The sequence below is a fragment of the Equus przewalskii genome, chromosome 16 (genome assembly GCF_037783145.1).
Source record: "Equus przewalskii isolate Varuska chromosome 16, EquPr2, whole genome shotgun sequence".
Taxonomy (NCBI): domain Eukaryota; kingdom Metazoa; phylum Chordata; class Mammalia; order Perissodactyla; family Equidae; genus Equus; species Equus przewalskii.
In genome coordinates, this window is record NC_091846.1 from 19,885,562 (window position 1) to 19,904,005 (window position 18,444).

At 37.5% G+C, this 18,444-nt stretch overlaps 2 protein-coding genes across 4 annotated transcripts in view; one reads left to right on the plus strand and one right to left on the minus strand.

Annotated features, from left to right (window-relative positions):
* The window catches only part of INTS6 (integrator complex subunit 6), an 85,962-nt gene extending 76,267 nt beyond the window's left edge, over nucleotides 1-9,695 (plus strand). For all 3 annotated transcript variants that reach the window (XM_070578810.1, XM_070578809.1, XM_070578811.1), the window contains 3 exons: nucleotides 3,351-3,722; nucleotides 4,770-4,863; nucleotides 6,462-9,695. In XM_070578810.1, the coding sequence (XP_070434911.1) occupies nucleotides 3,351-3,722; nucleotides 4,770-4,863; nucleotides 6,462-6,555 (560 nt within the window). In that variant the 3' untranslated portion in view covers nucleotides 6,556-9,695. The remainder of the gene's footprint in view (nucleotides 1-3,350; nucleotides 3,723-4,769; nucleotides 4,864-6,461) is intronic.
* SERPINE3 (serpin family E member 3) overlaps nucleotides 7,864-18,444 on the minus strand; it is a 30,831-nt gene continuing 20,250 nt past the window's right edge. Inside the window, exons 6-8 of the mRNA XM_008529672.2 lie at nucleotides 11,102-11,188; nucleotides 10,528-10,611; nucleotides 7,864-8,114 (exon numbers count right to left, since the gene is read on the minus strand). Coding sequence (XP_008527894.2) covers nucleotides 8,071-8,114; nucleotides 10,528-10,611; nucleotides 11,102-11,188 — 215 coding nt within the window. The 3' untranslated portion in view covers nucleotides 7,864-8,070. The remainder of the gene's footprint in view (nucleotides 8,115-10,527; nucleotides 10,612-11,101; nucleotides 11,189-18,444) is intronic.

The window sequence follows — 18,444 nt, forward strand, 5'->3', positions numbered from 1 at the left end:
TAAAGGACAGAGAAACATATTAAATGACAAAAGAGGCATACAAGTAGCAAAATCCAGATTGTGGAAAACTCTATGGGACAGAGAATCTGGGGTTGTGTGTGTGTATGTTTCCAGAAAAAAAAGTGCATAGAAAAAAGAGAGGTACAGGAGGATATTATAGATTAAAAGGTAGTTATGAGACATATAAACCAATTGCCATGTACAGGACTGATTTGGACCCTGAATCACACAAAATCAAACTTTTCCACAAACAAAATATATAAGGTAATTGGAGATTGTGGACACTGACTTTATATTTGATGTTGTTAAATAATTATTATGGATGCACAGGAACTAGTTAGGAAACCCAGGGAAGAGCTAATGGTGATCTGGCAGTGGGGTTGCAAGAAGAATATTATTGAGAAATACTTAGATATATCAGCAAAGGACTTGGTGATGACTGATTAGATGTTGGAACCAGGGCAAGGGAGGAGTCAGGCTTTTGTCTTGAGAGACACTGAGTAGCTCACGGTGTCAGGAGTGGAGTGTAAAAGAGATGATGAATGAATTTAGTTTAGAAGTGCCTGTTAGATAGCCAAGCGGACATCCTAAGTTAGAAGATGGATGTTTGAGTTTGGAACTCAGAAGAAGAGGATTGGGCTAGAGAGGTAGGTATGAGAGGCAGCTTAAACCTCATTGGAGTGAATAAAATCTCACCAAAGGAAACAGTGAGAAGGATAAAAAAAGAGCCTAGAACAGGACCTCGAAAGTGCCAAAGTTAAGAGGAGATAATAAGGTTCAGAAAAGGAGATTGAGACGGAAGACTCCAAGAAATAGAAAATAGGGAAAGCATTTAGAATCATGGAAACTAACGGGAAAGAGAATTGAGTGGTTAATGGTCTCAAATACATCTTAAACAGATCAGTTGGAAGGATTGGAAGGGTTCTGTTAGTCTTTGGTTATCTTAGCAAGAGTAATTTTGGTGGAGTAAAGGCGACAGAAGGCTAAAGAAGTAGGTTGAGGAGTGAGAGATGAGAAAATGTAAACAGTATAAACAACCAGTTTAAGAAGTCTAGCAGTGAAGAGAGGGTGGGAAAAAAGAGTGGTAGCTGGAAGAAGTCATGGGGTTAAAAATGGTGATTTTGCTTTGTTTTTAAGGTGACAGAGAATTAAGCATGTTTACCTGATGGTGTGATGGAGTTAGTTTAGAGGGAGAGGTTGAAAATGGTGATGAGAGAAAACAAAATCAGCACAAGATCACTGGGAAGGCAGAAAGGAATGGTTCAGAGCCCAGATGAAAGAACACTTCTTTCAGTGAAGCAGAATGGGTGTGGGTACAAGTTTAATGGTGGGAAGTAGAGGAAGTTCCTGTCCCACGGATTTGCTTCCTTTCCTCTGTGAAATAGCGGGTGGTGGATACTGCTGAGAGGGAAGAAGAGTTTAGGAAAATCAGAGATGTGAAGATAGTGGAGATTTGAATGATCTTTTGTGGGAGAGGGAGAAAAGGTTGTAATAAGATTGGTAGGCAGTGACAAGGTCCAAGTGCAGATGGTGATTGTGACCACTCTGCAGAGCTGGGCCGTATTTCTCTAATAGTGCTTATCATTGCAACTACAGATCTGGAACAAGCAGATAGATAGAGTCATCAAATTCAGGGTTTTGCCTGGCAGGTGTCATGGCAGGACAATAGTATGAGAATTTAGGACATGGGTAAAAAGTGATACATGGGATTTTAGTTAGGTAAGAAAGTGGATATTTAGAAGGGGTCTGATTAATAGGGAGAAAGTGGAGGAGATGCTCAAGTAAAAGTCTGGCTGAGTTAAAGAGCAGTAATAACAGGAGTACCGCAAAGATAAGCGTATTCCTCCATCCCTGAATTTGTGTTTGACTTGAGAGGCAAACGTGTAGGTGGAAAAGTTCTTCAGAGACAAGAAATTGAGCAACAGGGAGGCTATGTTCTTGGCAGGTGATCTGCTTAGATATTGAAGTCACATACTGCAGCACTTCTCAAACTTTAATGTGTATATGGATCACCTGAGGGTCTAGTTAAACTACAGATTCTAATTCATTGTTTGCAATAGGGCTTAAGATGACCTTTTTAGCAAGCTCTCTGATGGTGCTAATGCTCCTTGTTCACAGACCACACTTTGAGGAGTAAGGACCTACGATGACGTCGTGAGGGACATGGGGGTGGGAGGAAGTCTGTGAACCAGGTGCCAGAGACATCCGTGACCACAGAGGTGTGCCCTGGAGATCAATACAGATAGTGATGAGGAGAGAAAGGATGAGAGGAGTGGCATAGTCAAGCCTCAAAAGAGCAAGAGTTTTTAATAGTGTGCATGGAGAAATGATCTTGAAGTGCCACTGGGAAGTGAAGGAATCACTGACTCCACATTCTTATTTTAAGTCCATGGAGAGTGTTTGAGAGAAAGCGATTTGTACTTCAGGTCTGAAAAAGAGAGCAGTTTCTTTGCGGGAGAGCTGGGTTTCAGTTAAAGCAGAAGTTGTACAGAATATTCAGTGAAGTTTGCAAATCATGGAATAGGATTTAGGAGGGAGTCAGAAGTTCAAGGGATTTTTGTGGGGGGATAAGTTTACATTCTGGACAGTAAATGAGAGAAGTTGAGATGAATTCAGCTGGTGTCTTGGAGGTTTGGTGAGCAGTCAGGGAACTTAGAATTCTGCTTTCTCTGGGCAGCAAGTGTGGTAATCTAATGCTAAATGGCAAGCTTGCAAGCTTTTAAGTCCAGTAGTCTAATGAGCTGAAGTGGGCACAGGTTGTTCTGCATTGCTCAAGTAATGAAGGCTAGATGGATGATTATAAGAAAAGGGTGTAGTGTGAGATGACCTGTTTGGTGGTATGTTCTCAGCAGCATGTTGAACAGTTTAAACTCCTTATGCTTACTTTGCCTAAATGATAATAGATGTATAAGTCTAAAATGTATATAATAAGATGTATAAGAGGTAGGTTAGAATGAGCTAGGGCTAAGGAAAAAATGACCATGATAATCTTGATCATATATATTTCCCTAAAGCATTAAAAACCTACTCGTTCAATAAAATTGCCATAGAATAGGGTCTGGCCTGGTGGCACAGTGGTTAAGTTTGTGTGCTCTGCTTTGGCGGCCCGGGGGTTGTCAGTTCGTATCCCAGGTGCAGACCTACCCACTGCTTATCAAGCCATGCTGTGGCAGGTGTCCTACATATGAAATGGAGGAAGATAGGCACACATGTTAGCTCAGGGCCAATTGTTAATTTGCCTTATCAAGGAGATCAGCTGTGATTTGCTATCTGATGTTTCTGTGTAGCTTTCTTTACTATGTGCTTTGAAATTAGCTCTCATTATTTTTTTTCCGTATCTTTGTTTTTAGTTTCAGAAGCCAATAATGATTCGGCAATAGATGATGTGGTTGAAAATCATGTTGCAGACCAACTTTCATCAGATACTGCACCAAATGCTATGGATACTGAATTTTCAACATCTTCTCCATCCAATTTACTAGAACGACCAACCAATCATACAGAGGCTCTTGGTCATGATCATTTAGGAACTAATGACCTAGCTGTTGGTGGATTTTTAGAAAATCATGAGGAGCCAAGAGACAAAGAACAATGTCCTGAAGAGAATATGCCAGCATCTTCACTCAACAAAGGAAAGAAATTGATGCATTGTAGAAGCCATGAAGAGGTCAACACTGAACTCAAAGCACAAATAATGAAAGAAATCCGGAAGCCAGGAAGAAGTATGTATAATTAGAGACAAACCTCAGATTTGATTTCTGCGTGTGCGCAACAAAAAAAGTCAAATTAACTAAAAGCGTAGATCTGATTCTAGATCAGTCTTGAACAACGTATGAGCTATACAAGATTTGATTCTTTATTCAGCTGACAAACCCTGAATATTTGCTATATCCAAAGTACTATGCTTAGGTATGGTGAGCAGGGGAAGAAAACACAGATAAATCATGCATAGTTCCTATCATGACAGGAATCCATAGTCTTGAGTATTCTAACCAGCAACTAGAATTTTAACATAGCAGCAAACCCCAAAAAGATGTAGGGAATATTAGATGACTTCTTGTCTGTAAAGTTCTCAGCATAGTGTCTACCACTGTGTTTAAGATTTAAACTATGATAGTGACCAGAGGTGTATTTAGGCCAAAAACTAAAGTTATGAAAGCTATCTGTTGTATGCATACAAAAGAACTTTGTGGGATAAAATTTCAATATTACTAGCATTCATTCAGAAGATGTTGACAGATCACCTGCTGTGATGGTACAGTGACCCATGGGTGGTCCAGAAGTGGGTAAGACTCAGTCCTGCCATTTAGGAGCTCATAGTCCTTGGCAGAGTTTTATGTGAAAATTTGAAACTGCGGTAACACTCTTAACCTGTTTTATTTTTTTCCTCCACCGCCCCCCGCGCCACCCCCCCCGAAGTCTTGTTAGCTGTAGGTTAGAACTTAAATTATAAGCGTGGATATTTGTGAAGGCCACTTGCTTCTTATTTTTCAGTGGCACTACCAAAAAGCTATTTATTCATCCTTCTAAGCTTTATGTTTGATACCTTAATGGGAACTTTTACCAGAAAACAGTGTTTGACAAAGTTATTTTATCTTTGTTAATGTATGATGAAATATATGTGTTATAAAATCTCTGAGCGGTGAAAATTTTATATAGAATGTTCTTGTCTTAGTATATCTTGATATAGTAAACTACAATAGAAAAATATTGAATAAGAGTGCAAAGGAAAGCCACTTAATTTTTCTTTTTGCTTCTCTTGTTTTAAGAATATGAAAGAATCTTCACTTTACTGAAGCATGTGCAAGGCAGTTTACAGACAAGACTAATATTTTTACAAAATGTCATTAAAGAAGCATCAAGGTAAATAATCTGTTGCACATTATGAAATGATGAATTGAGTCCCCAGGTTATATAGTCAGTATTTTAACAGTATTTATTTTGTACTTCTGTTGTTATGCATGTATATGACACACACGTGCATAGAAGTACTTCTTTTTTTTAGTTTATTGGAAGAAGTTCACTTAAAAAATAGCCAAATTCTTCAGAAATTATGGAACCTTTCTTCTTACAAATTACTATATACTTGCATAATTCTCATTGATCCTACTCTCTGGCTTTTTGGTGTCTTTATATTTTATAGCCTTTAATTTTTCTCCTTTGTATATTTGGACTACAGTTAATATTAATCAGTGATTAGAAATAACCTGGAAAGGCAATATTTGAATGCAGTTCATTTGTACGTGGGAAAACATGTAATTAAGGGGACCAGAGTTGGACAAATGGGCCTTATTCTGATTGCTTCAGTAGCCCAGGATTATGTACTTTAGTACAAGGAATGTGGATCAAGATTATAAGGTAACTACGAAGTGCGATGAACTGGAAAGCATAGTTGTATGAGTTTAGTGAATACAGAAAGCATTATTTTATTTTTCTTTCAAGACCTTTAGAATTTTCGTATTTAAGTTTAGGAAAACTTAGGGTTTAATATTCCCACCCTTTAATTAGTCTCCCAGTTTCTTCCATGCTACATGTAAAGGTTTTTTTGAGATAGCGCAGTTAATTTTTTTTGTTTTTGAAGTGGCTAGAGCCTAGGCCACTTTGAAGATTCAGGATAAGGCCATAACTTTTCATATTATTCATTTTGAGTATTTAACCTATTCTGCTTTTTATGTAACATTCTGTCAGCTCAAACTTCATTATGGATTTAGCTATATTCCTGGTGCCTGCACTCTGCTTCTGCCACCTTTTAGAGAGTTGTGTAATACTGTGTTGGCCATTTAAGTTTACAGGTAGAGAGGAAGAAGGTATAGATTGGGCAGTGTTTTTGGATATTGTAAAAAGCATGGAGAGTATGAATACGTATGTAGACGAATGCAATTTTAGTCTACTATATTTATTACTGAAAATTTTTCAAGGATTACCACTTAAACTGTTTGCTATATCATGTATTACAGATGTCTAATTATCCTGGATTTGCTAGCTTTCGAATTGTGATAGTAGAACACCATGGTTTTTAAACGCTACTGCCCAACTTTCATTTCTTCCTGTTTTGTGGGGGATTATGTTCATGCTTTGTTCACATTCCTTTCAACATTCAACTTCCAAGGAGCATAAGGAGAAGCTATTGGAGTCATTGCTTTGGGAGGCCAAATTTTGCTGGAATATTTGTGACCCTTGTGTGTATATTAGGTTTCTTTTCCTTTTTCTTTTCGTTGTGGAAGGAATCACCTCTTTCCCATTGTGCCTTGGCCTGGATTGTTTGTTTTAGGAACAAACTGTAATACTGTACTGATAAAATAATTTGCTAATCTTCCAACAGATTTTATATATCATAAAGTTGATTTTTCATTTCACTTTGAAAAACTTCCCAAGGCAGTTTCTCTTTCTAAAGACACAGTATACTGATATATAACTGTTCGTTAAAAAGAAATTGAGAGTGCTATTATTTCTTTATACAGGTTTAAAAAACGAATGCTAATAGAACAACTGGAGAACTTCTTGGATGAAATTCATCGAAGAGCCAATCAGATCAACCATATTAATAGCAATTAAAAGAAAACAGAATGTGGCCACTTATTTCACTGTCTTCTCCAAATACAAAGTAAATACAAGACTGTTGTGATCTTGCATTCATTTTTTGACATGCATTGTTGGCTATTTGAAATACTAAGAGCAAGTCTACAGATCCTTTTTCCATCATTTTACAGTGACCTTTTCTTCATTTGGTTTATTTTTGTAATGTGAAAAATATCACTCTAAAAAACATTTTTATTTAACAAACTAAAAATATTCCTCCAAATCTCCTGCTTGTTATTGACTCTTGCGTGTCAATTTCCCTCAGGTTCTATTTTCTTAAACCAACCTTTAAAATTGTCACCTCTGTTAAGGTTGAACTTTGCCAAAAAAATAAAAAAGAAGTTACTTTGTAATTTTTGGGGAAAAAAGCACATACATTAAAACTAGGTAATGTTTTGTATATACAGTTATTTTGGATATATTATTGTAAGTTGTACAAATGTATTTTGAAGAATATTTAAGAAAAGCACTTTTGTTATTCCATCAATAAATGCTCTATTTTACTCTTGTGTGGTTTAGGAAATAATCACATTTAAAGTAATCATTTAAAACCATCTTAAGATAATGGAATTTTAAAGGCCTTGCTTTTTAGCATTGGAAAAATACACCACTTGAAGTTCTTATTTGTTAAACCTAACTGTAATTACGTGTTACATGAGCTGCATTGTCTTTTTACTATATGTTCTTAGTTTTTGTTGGCCACACCAACATACTCCCATTTCTGCCTAGATAATGCAAACGACGATATCTGTGGCAGATAGGCAGACGCTTTAGAAGCTGTTTAAAAAACAGACATTTTTGGACATTATTGGTTTCCTTACTTCCCTTCACCGCCTTTTCCTTTCTCACTAGGATTGTAGATGGCAGTGAGTTGAAGCTGTTAGTTAGAGGGTGGTAAGTTTGGGGTACGCCACATAACTCTGAAATGTCTAGCCTTTAGCAGCTTTTGCCATGCTTACAAAAGGCCCACAACAAATTGGGGGTTCAAAGGGGATCTCTTTGTTCTGCTCTGCTAGTATCACACTTAAACTCTCCATTTTATTTAGAAGTGAAATGGAAAGGAAACACATTTAAGATGGCTTTGCTCATTTTGCATTCTCCCTGAGTTACCCAGGAAAAGGAAAACCCCACATTATTCATGGTCCACCCTCAGTCCAAAATGGCCTCGTATGTCCTTACTGAGGATGTGACCCTATTACCTGACTCAATCACCATTCATAGATCACTGCTGTGCCTTGTAGTGCTTTTGGGGTAACCAAGAGAAAAGAAAGTTAAAATAAATTTAGATTAAGAGAGGGCAAAATAAATTTATTAAATTATAGTAAAATTGAAGTATTTTTAGGTTCATAATATTTGAAAATCACATACCCTTATCTTTTTACACTTTAGCAGAACATTTTTTAAATTTCAAGGGTATAGCAAAATGAAATTGTAACTTTTTATGAAGAAAAGCATACATGAAAGTGGAGAACATGCTTGACATCTGTTAATTTAGTCTAGGGGATTTGACACTCTCCCAATGCTGAAGACAAACCCTGTCAAGAAAAAGAAACATTTAGTGTAATGTTATATAGTATTTTCATATGCAATTCTTTAAACCTTTTTTTACCTCTACAAAATACCTTTAAGTAAAGCAGAATATCATTTAATAGATGGAATTGTTAAGGTAATTACCTGCAGCCACATTGCTAAATTCAGTAAGAGCTACACAAAATCCAGAATATACTGTCTGGTCTTAAATTATGTATATTTAGATTCTGAGATTAAAAGAAGGGATTACAAGTCATTCAGATGAAAGTTCATACTTTATAAGAATATTTAGGAAAGGGATTCAGTCTATTCCAATATTTAGCAGCTTGCTTTATCAGAAAATTCTTATTTCCATTCCACAGTTGGCTTGTGAGGTAATAATCCTTTTGAGCCTTCTCCTTTAATACATTTTTGGGGATGAACCCTGGGGGGAAGTTGGGAAGAAGCGGTTTGTTCAGTCTCCTCTTTTTGTCCATAATCTCTCTGCCACTGTACTCTACACCCTCACCCAAAAACCTAGTTATTAAGTTTGAAACCCATCGAAACTCAAGCTTAATATCCCATCTCTTGCAGGTTTTTATGTAGAAGTCTTCTTGTAAGCAAAGGGGCGGGGGTATATCTGAGGGAACCATGTCTCTTTAGGCCCTTTAGTTCACTGGATGACTTTAGGCTGGACAAATGATATTCTCTAACAGTTTATTCTTGAGGTTAAGATCCTTCTTCTTCCTATATGTGCCCTGTTTGTCACTTGATTGAGTCTGTATATGCCTGTATAAGATTTATCAGTTTGGTAGATTGAAGGCTGAGACTCACTTCTGTCTCTTCAATATCCCTGTCACCAGAAGAGTAGCCCCATCCTTTGTGTGATAGAGGTGAGTACCTCCCAGAAAGAGAGGTAAAGGAATTCACAAGGACTGTATTTAGATGTGCGGCGGATTATGGAACTGGCTTTGGATTAGCCTTGTATTTTCTTTCTGTTTTCTAAGGCAGTTCTGAAAACTCATCATTGAAATAGTGGTGTGTCCTTTACTAGTTCAGAGATTTTACGTCATTTTTTTGCAGTTGAATTCCCAAAGAGAAATCATTCTCTTTTAACTGTCATCGATCTTTATTGGCTATCAGCTTTTGGCAATGACCTTTCTGTTCAAGTTTAATCCTGTCTCTTTTCTTGAAGGAGTAGAACTTGTCATTTTTTTCATCTTTCATTTTTTGACATGTATCCTTTCTGAGAGAGAATTCTTTGTTGCCTGTTCTGAATGATAAGTGACGTTTTCATCTAATAGATAGGGGGTTGGGATGACCATGGTAAAATACTAGGAGGATATAGTCTGTTGATGAACTTTTTCTTCCCAAATAATTCCAAAATTATTTCCTAGTGAATGATTATCTTCATCCTTTTTGTCACAAAAGTGTTCCTTTGATTTCTAGCACAAGTTTCAGCAGTATGCAAATGATTCTCAGATAAAATGATGTTGACAGTATTTTCTTAACAATTTGTGTAAAACCTATGCGTAATTTTCATTATTCTAACTTTTGACTTTTTTCCTCTCCATAAATAAAAATAATGCCTGATGTTTATAGTTAAAGTAGATCCACTTTTGCTTGATTTTGTTAGTCTTGTTCCATTCTATTTCTTTTTTAACACATTGTTTAGACTTGCCAACAACTCTTTACTGAGAATCTCTTTTCCTTCCTAGGCTGATAAATAATTGTCAGAGAGCCAGGGCCGGGGAACATTGAGAGAGATAATTTGAATACGTTATTCAATGTTGATGCTTAAAGGACTTCTTGTCCCACCGATGTGCCAAGGCTTTGCCTGTGCAATGCCATCATTGGATTAAGATTGAGGTTGAACTATAGTGGGACTTAAAAGACTAGGGCAAACATTTTATTTTTGTGTAATTTCAGCTTGAGAAAAGCTTGAGAAAGGTCGACAGAAAAGCTATAGAAATCCAGGTGCATTCACTAGCATACTAGGGTTGCTGAGAGTCAGAGGACTACTCGGATACTCTATTGGCCTGAAGGAACTATCTTCTGTCCTACAGTGGCGAGAAAGCTAAGCAACAGCTGGGGAAAAAAGTGAAGATTTATCATTTAGTTTACTTTCATGATTTTTCTAAGTCTCCCCAGAAGTAGAAACCTGAATTAAAAAAAAAAAAAAAAATCTACATCAACTATAAATGAGCTGAGAGAAAGAGAGGGCAAAAAACCCCGCAGAGGATGTTAGTTTCCTTTGTAGTTATGAAATATTCCTCCTTTTCAGGACTCTTGACACAGCAATTGGGAAGCTTCTGAAGCACCATAGAAACCAGCTAGAAGGAATGCTTTTAGGCTACAGTGGACAAATGAGCCTTGTTGCTAGAGAGACAGTGATAAATATTTAATTTATATGAATTCTATCAAAAAATACTGTAATACCTGTGTTGGGTTCTCTCAGGAAAAAGATGAATGGCCGATCTGCTTTAAAAATAGGAATCCGAGACCTTTTCAGTAACAACAGAGCTGCAGGAAAGATAAAGAAGAATCCCGTTGCATTTTCTATTCATTTGCTGAAAGTCACTATTAAAATCGGATACAAAGTCCATTACATCCCTTGATTTTTGAAGAAATAAAAGCATCCTAATGATATTCATTGTTTAGTGTTATTATGGGGTGCAAATGGGAAAATTAAAGAGAAAAGCTACCACTTAGCCAATCCTGTGTCCTATTTTCAAAATATTCCGTGAAATAAATTCCTTACTGAAGCTAATTTTCAGAATGACTCTCTTCGTTGTTTATGGGGATGATGGTACAAATCCTTTTCAAAATGGATACCTTTTTTCTCCCATCATTTTTGAAAAACTGCTCTCTGTTAAAATTTATTTGTTAAAAATGATGAATAGCACATCTAGACTTGGGGGTTGTTAGTGGGAAGGTTTAGAAGTATGAATGTTGATAAATCTAACAAAGGTAGATTTGACTGAGTGTCGCTGACTTCCCCTTGTGAACATACCTGTGGCTGCAGATGTCTTGGTGCCTTCCTCTGAAACCTCAACCTTGGCTTTGTGGATTGCTTCAGAAACATAAAAACCATCTTGCCCTAACCCCAGGAAATAAAAATATGAATTGCTTATTTGCATTTTTGATGCATTTAGTTTAAGGATTTGAGTACATTTTTAAAGAATGTACTTAGTTTGAGTCTCTCATGCTGCTTACTGTGTAGCTGGGGAGAGATTTATTTGGAAAATTCTTAAAGTTCAATATTTTATGCAATGTTCAAAACCTTAAATTTGGTAAGTTATCTAATTAATGTTCATAGCTGTGCCCAGTTTTTAGTAGTTAACTTTCAAAGATAATTTCCAGTTAATATTTAAATTTTTCCTTCAGTCAGTATTTCTAAAACTTCAGTGGTCATAAGAATTACCAAGGTATGTGTTAAAATGTAGATTCTGGAGCCCAGGAACCTGCATTTTCAGCAAGTTTCTGAGATGATTTCCCTTGAATGCTGCTTTGAACTGTGTTTTAAGAGCTACTTTTGAATGACAAAGTCACAGGTTTGTACTCTGGGCTTTAAAAGGCATAAAACAGTATTAAAAATGTCTGTAGTACTCCCTGACTGCATTCTGTAGACTGAGGTATATCAGTTATGCAATTGACTTGTCCCATAGGCTAGAATCTGCAAAGAAAATGAGAGGTTAGAACTATGATTGTTCCATGCTAACCGTTTCAAAAATACAAGCTTAGCAAAGAGGAATATGAGTGGTAAGTTAGAGGAGTTGACAGATCTTTGTAATTTAACCATTAATCATTTTTAAACAAATTTCCACAATGAAATGGTACTTGATGGCACACTCAAGAGTGAAAGTAAGTATCTTTAGAACTAGAGAATCTTTGGAAATCATTCAGTCTAACCCTTTCATTTTAAAGTGAGCTGATAAGTCACTGAGGCCGCACATGTGCTAAGAGTTCGGAATATGGAGGCTTTCTGACAGTGCAGTGCTCGTTTCCACCCGGCCCCTCCGGACAAACAGTACCAGCTTTAGAAAGTATATTCTAGTCAACTCTAGCTTGCTACTGCGAAGGGGTCTGTGGCATGTCTTAAACATTTTGATGTACATGTTGTATTTTGAGGGAGCTAATTTGTTTCATCTTAGACTAAAATTTAAATTGTTTTGCATTTTTCTTGCACGTACAGGGAGATGACGAATTTGTGAGAGAATAAAACCAACCCAGAGTCTAGAATATTTAGCATTTCATGCATCTTGTAAATAAGTATACCCAGGAAATTGTGAGTTGGCTGTATTCACTGTAAGGAAGAGTTATTTTCCAGCGTCAGTGAAGTGGACCAGAGAAGAGCCAAAGGAAGGGAAAAATTAATGGAAACATTTACCTAGCGTCACTTGTCCTAAAACCAGTGAAGAATCTTATTTATTTTAGCAGCTGGTCATTTTCTGCAGGATATTTTAGAAAAGAAAACAAATTTCTCTATAATTAATAATTAGGTCCTCTCACTAGCTGATTGAGCAAGCTGAAATGCAGTGCCAAAATTAGAAAGAATTTTGGGGCTAAAGAATGGTTCTTTGATGGTCATGATAATGTTCTACTAATCTGTGACTTCATTGCTATCTAGTATGGGTCTTAACAGTTTATATAAATGTAGATGAAATGAGGAGGAGTCCACCCTGAAACCCTTTGTCAGCTCAAATAGAGTAAATGTGCTTGTATTAAGAGTCCAAGCACCTTGGCACAGTGTGAGAAATGGGACTGATTGGTATGAATGAGTCTTTGGTTAGACGGGCTTGGCTATTTCACTTTCTTGAAACTGCAACTGAAGAGTTTCATTTAAATAATTTTTCTCCCTCAGACTACAGGAGTTATCCAAAAATTGGCATTTGCATGTTTGCACAGACATAAGCCAAGATCCATGGCCTGTCATGTCCCAGTATTTGCATCTCTTAAATTCTATCTCTGGTGAGAGTTAATATTTCAGAAGACCAACTTTGTGATCAAAATAAGAATTCAGGAGTTATCTGTGGGTTTTTGTTTTTCTTCTTGCTTGATCTTGTATTACAGATCCCAATTTACTTACTTTTAAGTAGCTATTGAAATGTTATGCAACTAACAAAATCAACCTAGAAAAGGTCAAGCACAAAGGGATTCTCCTGGCTTTGGGCTTGTCCTCTCCTGCAGTGTTGGTAGCTGCTGAGTGTCATTGACGGTCATACAACCCGTTTTCCCACAATTTGTTCCTAAGATTGTTTATAGGTGCTATTGTGTAGAAAAGGTTCCGTGATTAATTAAAATGGGAGGTGCAGATTGAATAGTTTTGTGCTTCTGTTTTTAGTAGTGGACTTCTTAAAGCTGCTGTTTTGCTAATGTTCGCAGTGAAGCTCTACAGGAGGACTATAACGTGTAATTTTTAACCATGGAACTACCCACACCATCCCCTGTCTCCAAATTGACCAGACTAGCATTCTGGGGAACATACTGTGGGAAACTAGCCCACCATAAACCCATTTGCTCCATATCGCATTTTAATATCCAAAGCAAAGGGGTAAGATTCATCTTACCCTCCCTCCTGGCATACTCTCCGCTCTTCCATAACATCTTGTACAAGTGTTTGCATATCAACCTTCCTTTTTAGATTGTTGGCTCCTATAAGGCAAAAGCTGTCTTATTCATTATAAATATTTTTTTACTTTCTTTAGCTTAATAATGCTTAGTACATGTGTGTGTTCAGTCAATGTTGGATAAATGAATGATAGACACTCCTCACACTTTATATTTGTTTCTTTTACCTGCAAAAACAGCTGCCTTAATGTTCTTTAATCTGATTTCCCTTAGAGGGAAATGTCAGTTGGTGTCTGTAGACCTATGGGGGCACAGCACAGAATAGGTCTTCGGCAAGTCTCATTCAAATGATTGTTTCAATGCCCCCTTCTCCTTTGTTAGTGGAGATCATCACTCTTTGTGTGTGGTTGGTCATACTCTCAACGATTAAGAGTTACATGTCATGGTGAACACAGGATTTGCAAAATGTGAATCAATGTCCCTACATTTGATCCTCAGCTTCTCAGAAGGCAGGATAAACATATCATTTGCTGTGTCCTTTGTCTTTCCAATTATTATTTCTTACTATTGGCAAAGTTAGTGGCTTTTAAAAAGTTATTGCCAGAATTTGCTTCTGGCTTATCTTTCTCATCTTCTTATCACTTAAAAGATAGAAAGAGTGTGTCATAGCACCCAGCCCAGGATGTGTAGTATGCTAAAAAGAATCTGAAAAGCCCTCTGAAACCAGGCTGTGGTTAGTTGCATTCTCCATTCTTCTCCTCTAGTCCACTCCTCACACCTTTCTTTCCCTGCCCTCCCAGGCTTTCTGAGATGCAATTGACCTATAACATTTTGTTAGTTTAAGGTGTACAATGTGATGATTTGATATATCTATACAGCCATGTCACTTAATGCCAGGGAAACACTCTGAGAAATGCGTTGTTAGGTAATTTCATCATTGTGCGAACATCATAGAGTGTACTTACACAAACCTAGATGGTAGAGCCTACTACCTAGGTTATATGGTACTAATCTTATGGAGCCACTGTCATATATGAGGTTCGTCATTGACCAAAATGTCATTATGCGGTGCATGACTGTATATTGCAAAATGATTACCACAATAAGATTAGTTAACACATCCATCACCTCACAGATACAAATTTTTTGTGTATTGAGAACTTTTTAAAGATTTACTCTCTTAGTGAGTTTCTAATATATAATACAGTATTATTAACTATAGTCACCATGCTGTACATTACATCCCCAGAACTTATAACTGGAAGTTTGTAACCTTTGACCACCTTCACTCATTCCCCCCAGGCCCCTGCCCCTCGCAACCACCAGTCTACTCTCTTGTTTCTATGAGTTTGGTTTTTTAAGATTCCACATATAAGTGAGATCGCTTTGTCTTGCTCTGTCCAACTTATTTTGTTTAGCATAATGCCCTCAAGGTTTTTCTATGTTGCTGTAGATGGCAGGATTTCCTTCTTTTTATGGCTAATATTTTATTGTAGCTGTCTATCTATCGATCTAGCTATCTAATCTATCTCCACACTACATTTTCTTTATCCATTCATCCGTTAATGGACACTTAGTTTTTTTTCCATGTCTTGGCTATTGTAAATAATGCTGCAATAAACATGAGGGTGCAGATATCTCTTTGAGATAATGATTTCATTTCCTTTGGATATATACCCAGGAGTAGAATTGCTGGATCATATGGTAGTTCTATTTTTAATTTTTTGAGGAGCCTCCATACTGTTTTCCATAGTGACTACCAATTTACATTCCCACCAACAGTGCACAAGGGTTCCCCTTTCCCCACGTCCTCACTAGCATTTGTTATCTCTTGTCTTTTTGATAATAGCCATTCTAACAGGTGTGAGGTGATATCTCATTGTGGTTTTGACTTCCATTTCCCTGATGGATGAGAGATGTTGAGCACCTTTTCATGTACCTGTTGGCTATTTGAATATTATCTTTAGAAAAATGTCTGTTTGGATCCTCTCCTTTTTTAGTTGGCTTATTATTATTTGCTATGGAGTTGTATGTGTTCCTTAAATATTATGGATATTAACCCCTTAACAGATACATGGTTTGCAAATATTTTCTCCCATTCTGTAGGTTGCCTTTCATTTTGTTGATTGTTTCTTTTGCTGTGAAGAAGCTTTTAGTTTGATGTAGCCTCATTTATTTTTGTTGTTGTTGCTTTTGCTTTTGTTGTCAGATCCAAAAAAATCATGTCAAGGAGATATTCCCTATGTTTTCTTCTAGGGTTTTAGGATTTCAGGTCTTATATTTAAGTCTTTAATCCATTTCAAGTTAACTTTTGAGTGGTGTAAGATAGGGGTCCAGTTTTCCCAACCATTTATTGAAGAGACTATCTTTCCTCATTGAGTATTCTTCGCTTGCTTGTCAAATATTAGTTGACTGTATTTACATGGGTTTATTTCTGGTGTCTTGATTCTGTCCCATTGGTCTACGTCTGTTTTTATGCCAGTACCATACTGTTTTGATTACTATAGCTTTGTAATATAGTTTGAAATCAGGAAGTATGATGCCTCCAGCTTTATTCTTTTTCCTCAGGACTGATTTGGCTATTTGGAGTCTTTTGTGGTTCCATACAAATTTTAGGATTGTTTTTCCCATTTCTGTGAAAAATGCCATTAGAATCTTGCTAGGGATTGCACTGAATCTATGGATGGCTTTGGGTAGTGTGGACATTTTAACAATATTAATTCTTCCACTCCATGAAGACAGGATATCTTTCCGTTTATTTGTGATTTCTTCAATTTCTTTCATCAAGGTCTTGTAGTTTTCAGTGTGCAGATCTTTCATCTCCTTGGTTAAATTTATTCCTAAGTATTTCATTGTTTTTGATGCTATTCTAAATGGGATTGTTTTCTTTATTTCTTTTTCAGATAGTTTGTTATTAATGTATAGTAACACAACTGACTTTTGTATGTTGATTTTGTATTCTGCAAGTTTACTGAATTCATAGATTAGTTCTAACTAATTGTGCACCATTACAATATTAGAAAATCTCATTTTGACTATATATTTACCATTACCAGCGACTTTTACACATCTATATGTTTTTATAATGTTAATTAGCATCATTTTTTTCAGCTTAAGAATATCCTTTAGCATATCTTGTGAGGCAGGTCTAGAGGTGATAAACTCCCTCAGTTTGTTTGTTTAGGAAAGTCTTTATATCTCCTTCATTTCTGAAGGACAGCTTTGCTTGTTACAGTGTTCTTGGTTGACAGTTTTTTTCTTTCAATGTTTTGAACATATCCCACTGTCTCCTGGGGTGCAGAGTTGCTGTTGAGAAATCTGCTGATAAACTTATGGGGGTTCCCTTGAATGTGACAAGTCACTTTTCTCTTGCTGCTTTCAAAATTCTCTGTGTTTGGACTTTTGAAAATTATGCTGTGTCTCGGTAGCCCTTTTTGAGTATTTGGGGTCCTTTGGGCCTCATGAATCTGGATGCCCATTTCTCGCTCCACGTTGGGGAAGTTTTCAGCCATTATTGCTTTAAATAGACTTTCTGTCCTATTCTCTTTCTCGTCTTCTGGAATTCCCATAATGTGTATATTGTTTCTCTTGATGGATGTCACCAACTCCCATAGGCTTTCTTCACTCCTTTTTTCTTTTTGCTTCTCTGGCTGGATAATTTCAAATAACCTATCTTCCAGCTCACCGATTCTTTCCTCTGCTTAGTTGAGTCTGCTGTTGACGCCTTCTATTGAATTCTTCAATGTAGTCCCTGTTTTCCTCAGCTTTAGGATTTCTGTTTCCTTTTTTTATGGTTTCTGTTTCTTTGTGGAACTTTGTATTTTGTTCATGCATTGTGTTCGTAATTTTGTTTAGTTGTCTGTGTGTTCTTGTAGTCTACTTAACTTCGTTAAGAGAATTATTTGGTGAATCCTTTGTCAGACAATTAGTTCATGGATCTTTCGTTAGGGTCAATTACTGAAGATTTATTAGGTTCTTTTGGTAGTGTCATGTTCGCCTGATTCTTCATGATCTTTGATTCTCTGCATTGATGTCTGCACATTTAGGTAAGTGTTCTCCTCTTCCAGACTTTACAGGTTCACTTCACAGGGAAAGACCTTCACCAGTCAGCTGGTAGCATCTGTGGATAGGTGGGACTTGCTTCGAGGTCTATATTTGGGCAAGGCCACTGCACATGCTCTGAGGTTGTGGGTGCTGCTACTAGCTGGGTTCTGTGGTTGGGTGGGCCTGCTGGCTAGGCTCTGCATTCAAGCGAGGCCATTCAGTGAGCTACCTGTTCTGGTGGGACTTCTGACTATCACAAGGGGCCCTAGTTGGGCTCTGCGATCACCTCTGGTTGGCGAGGTTGCAAGCTGTGTTCCCTGGCAGGGTAGTGCCACTGGTTGGACTCTATGATTGCGCTGGGCTCCACATGGCTCCTGCTTAGGTGGGATCTCAAGTTATGCTTCCTGATTGGATGGTATCACTGGCTGGACTCCACATTCAGGCAGGGCAACAGGCTGTGCCCTGAGTTGGGTGGGGCTGCAGTCTGGGCTCTGCTGCTGGTTAGTTTTGTAGGCAGGGCTCTGTGGTGTGGTGGTACCATAGGCTGGGCTCCAAGGCTGCCCAGGGTTACTGTTTAGGCTCCCTGGTTAGGCAGGGCCAGGGGCTATGTTCAACAGTGGGTAGGGCTGCTGGCTTGGCTCCCTGCCCAAGCAGGGCTGTAGGATGGGCTTTGTGGCTATCCAGGTTCTCCAGCCAGGCTTCCTGGATAGGCAAGACTGGAAACTGTGCTCAGCAGTTAGG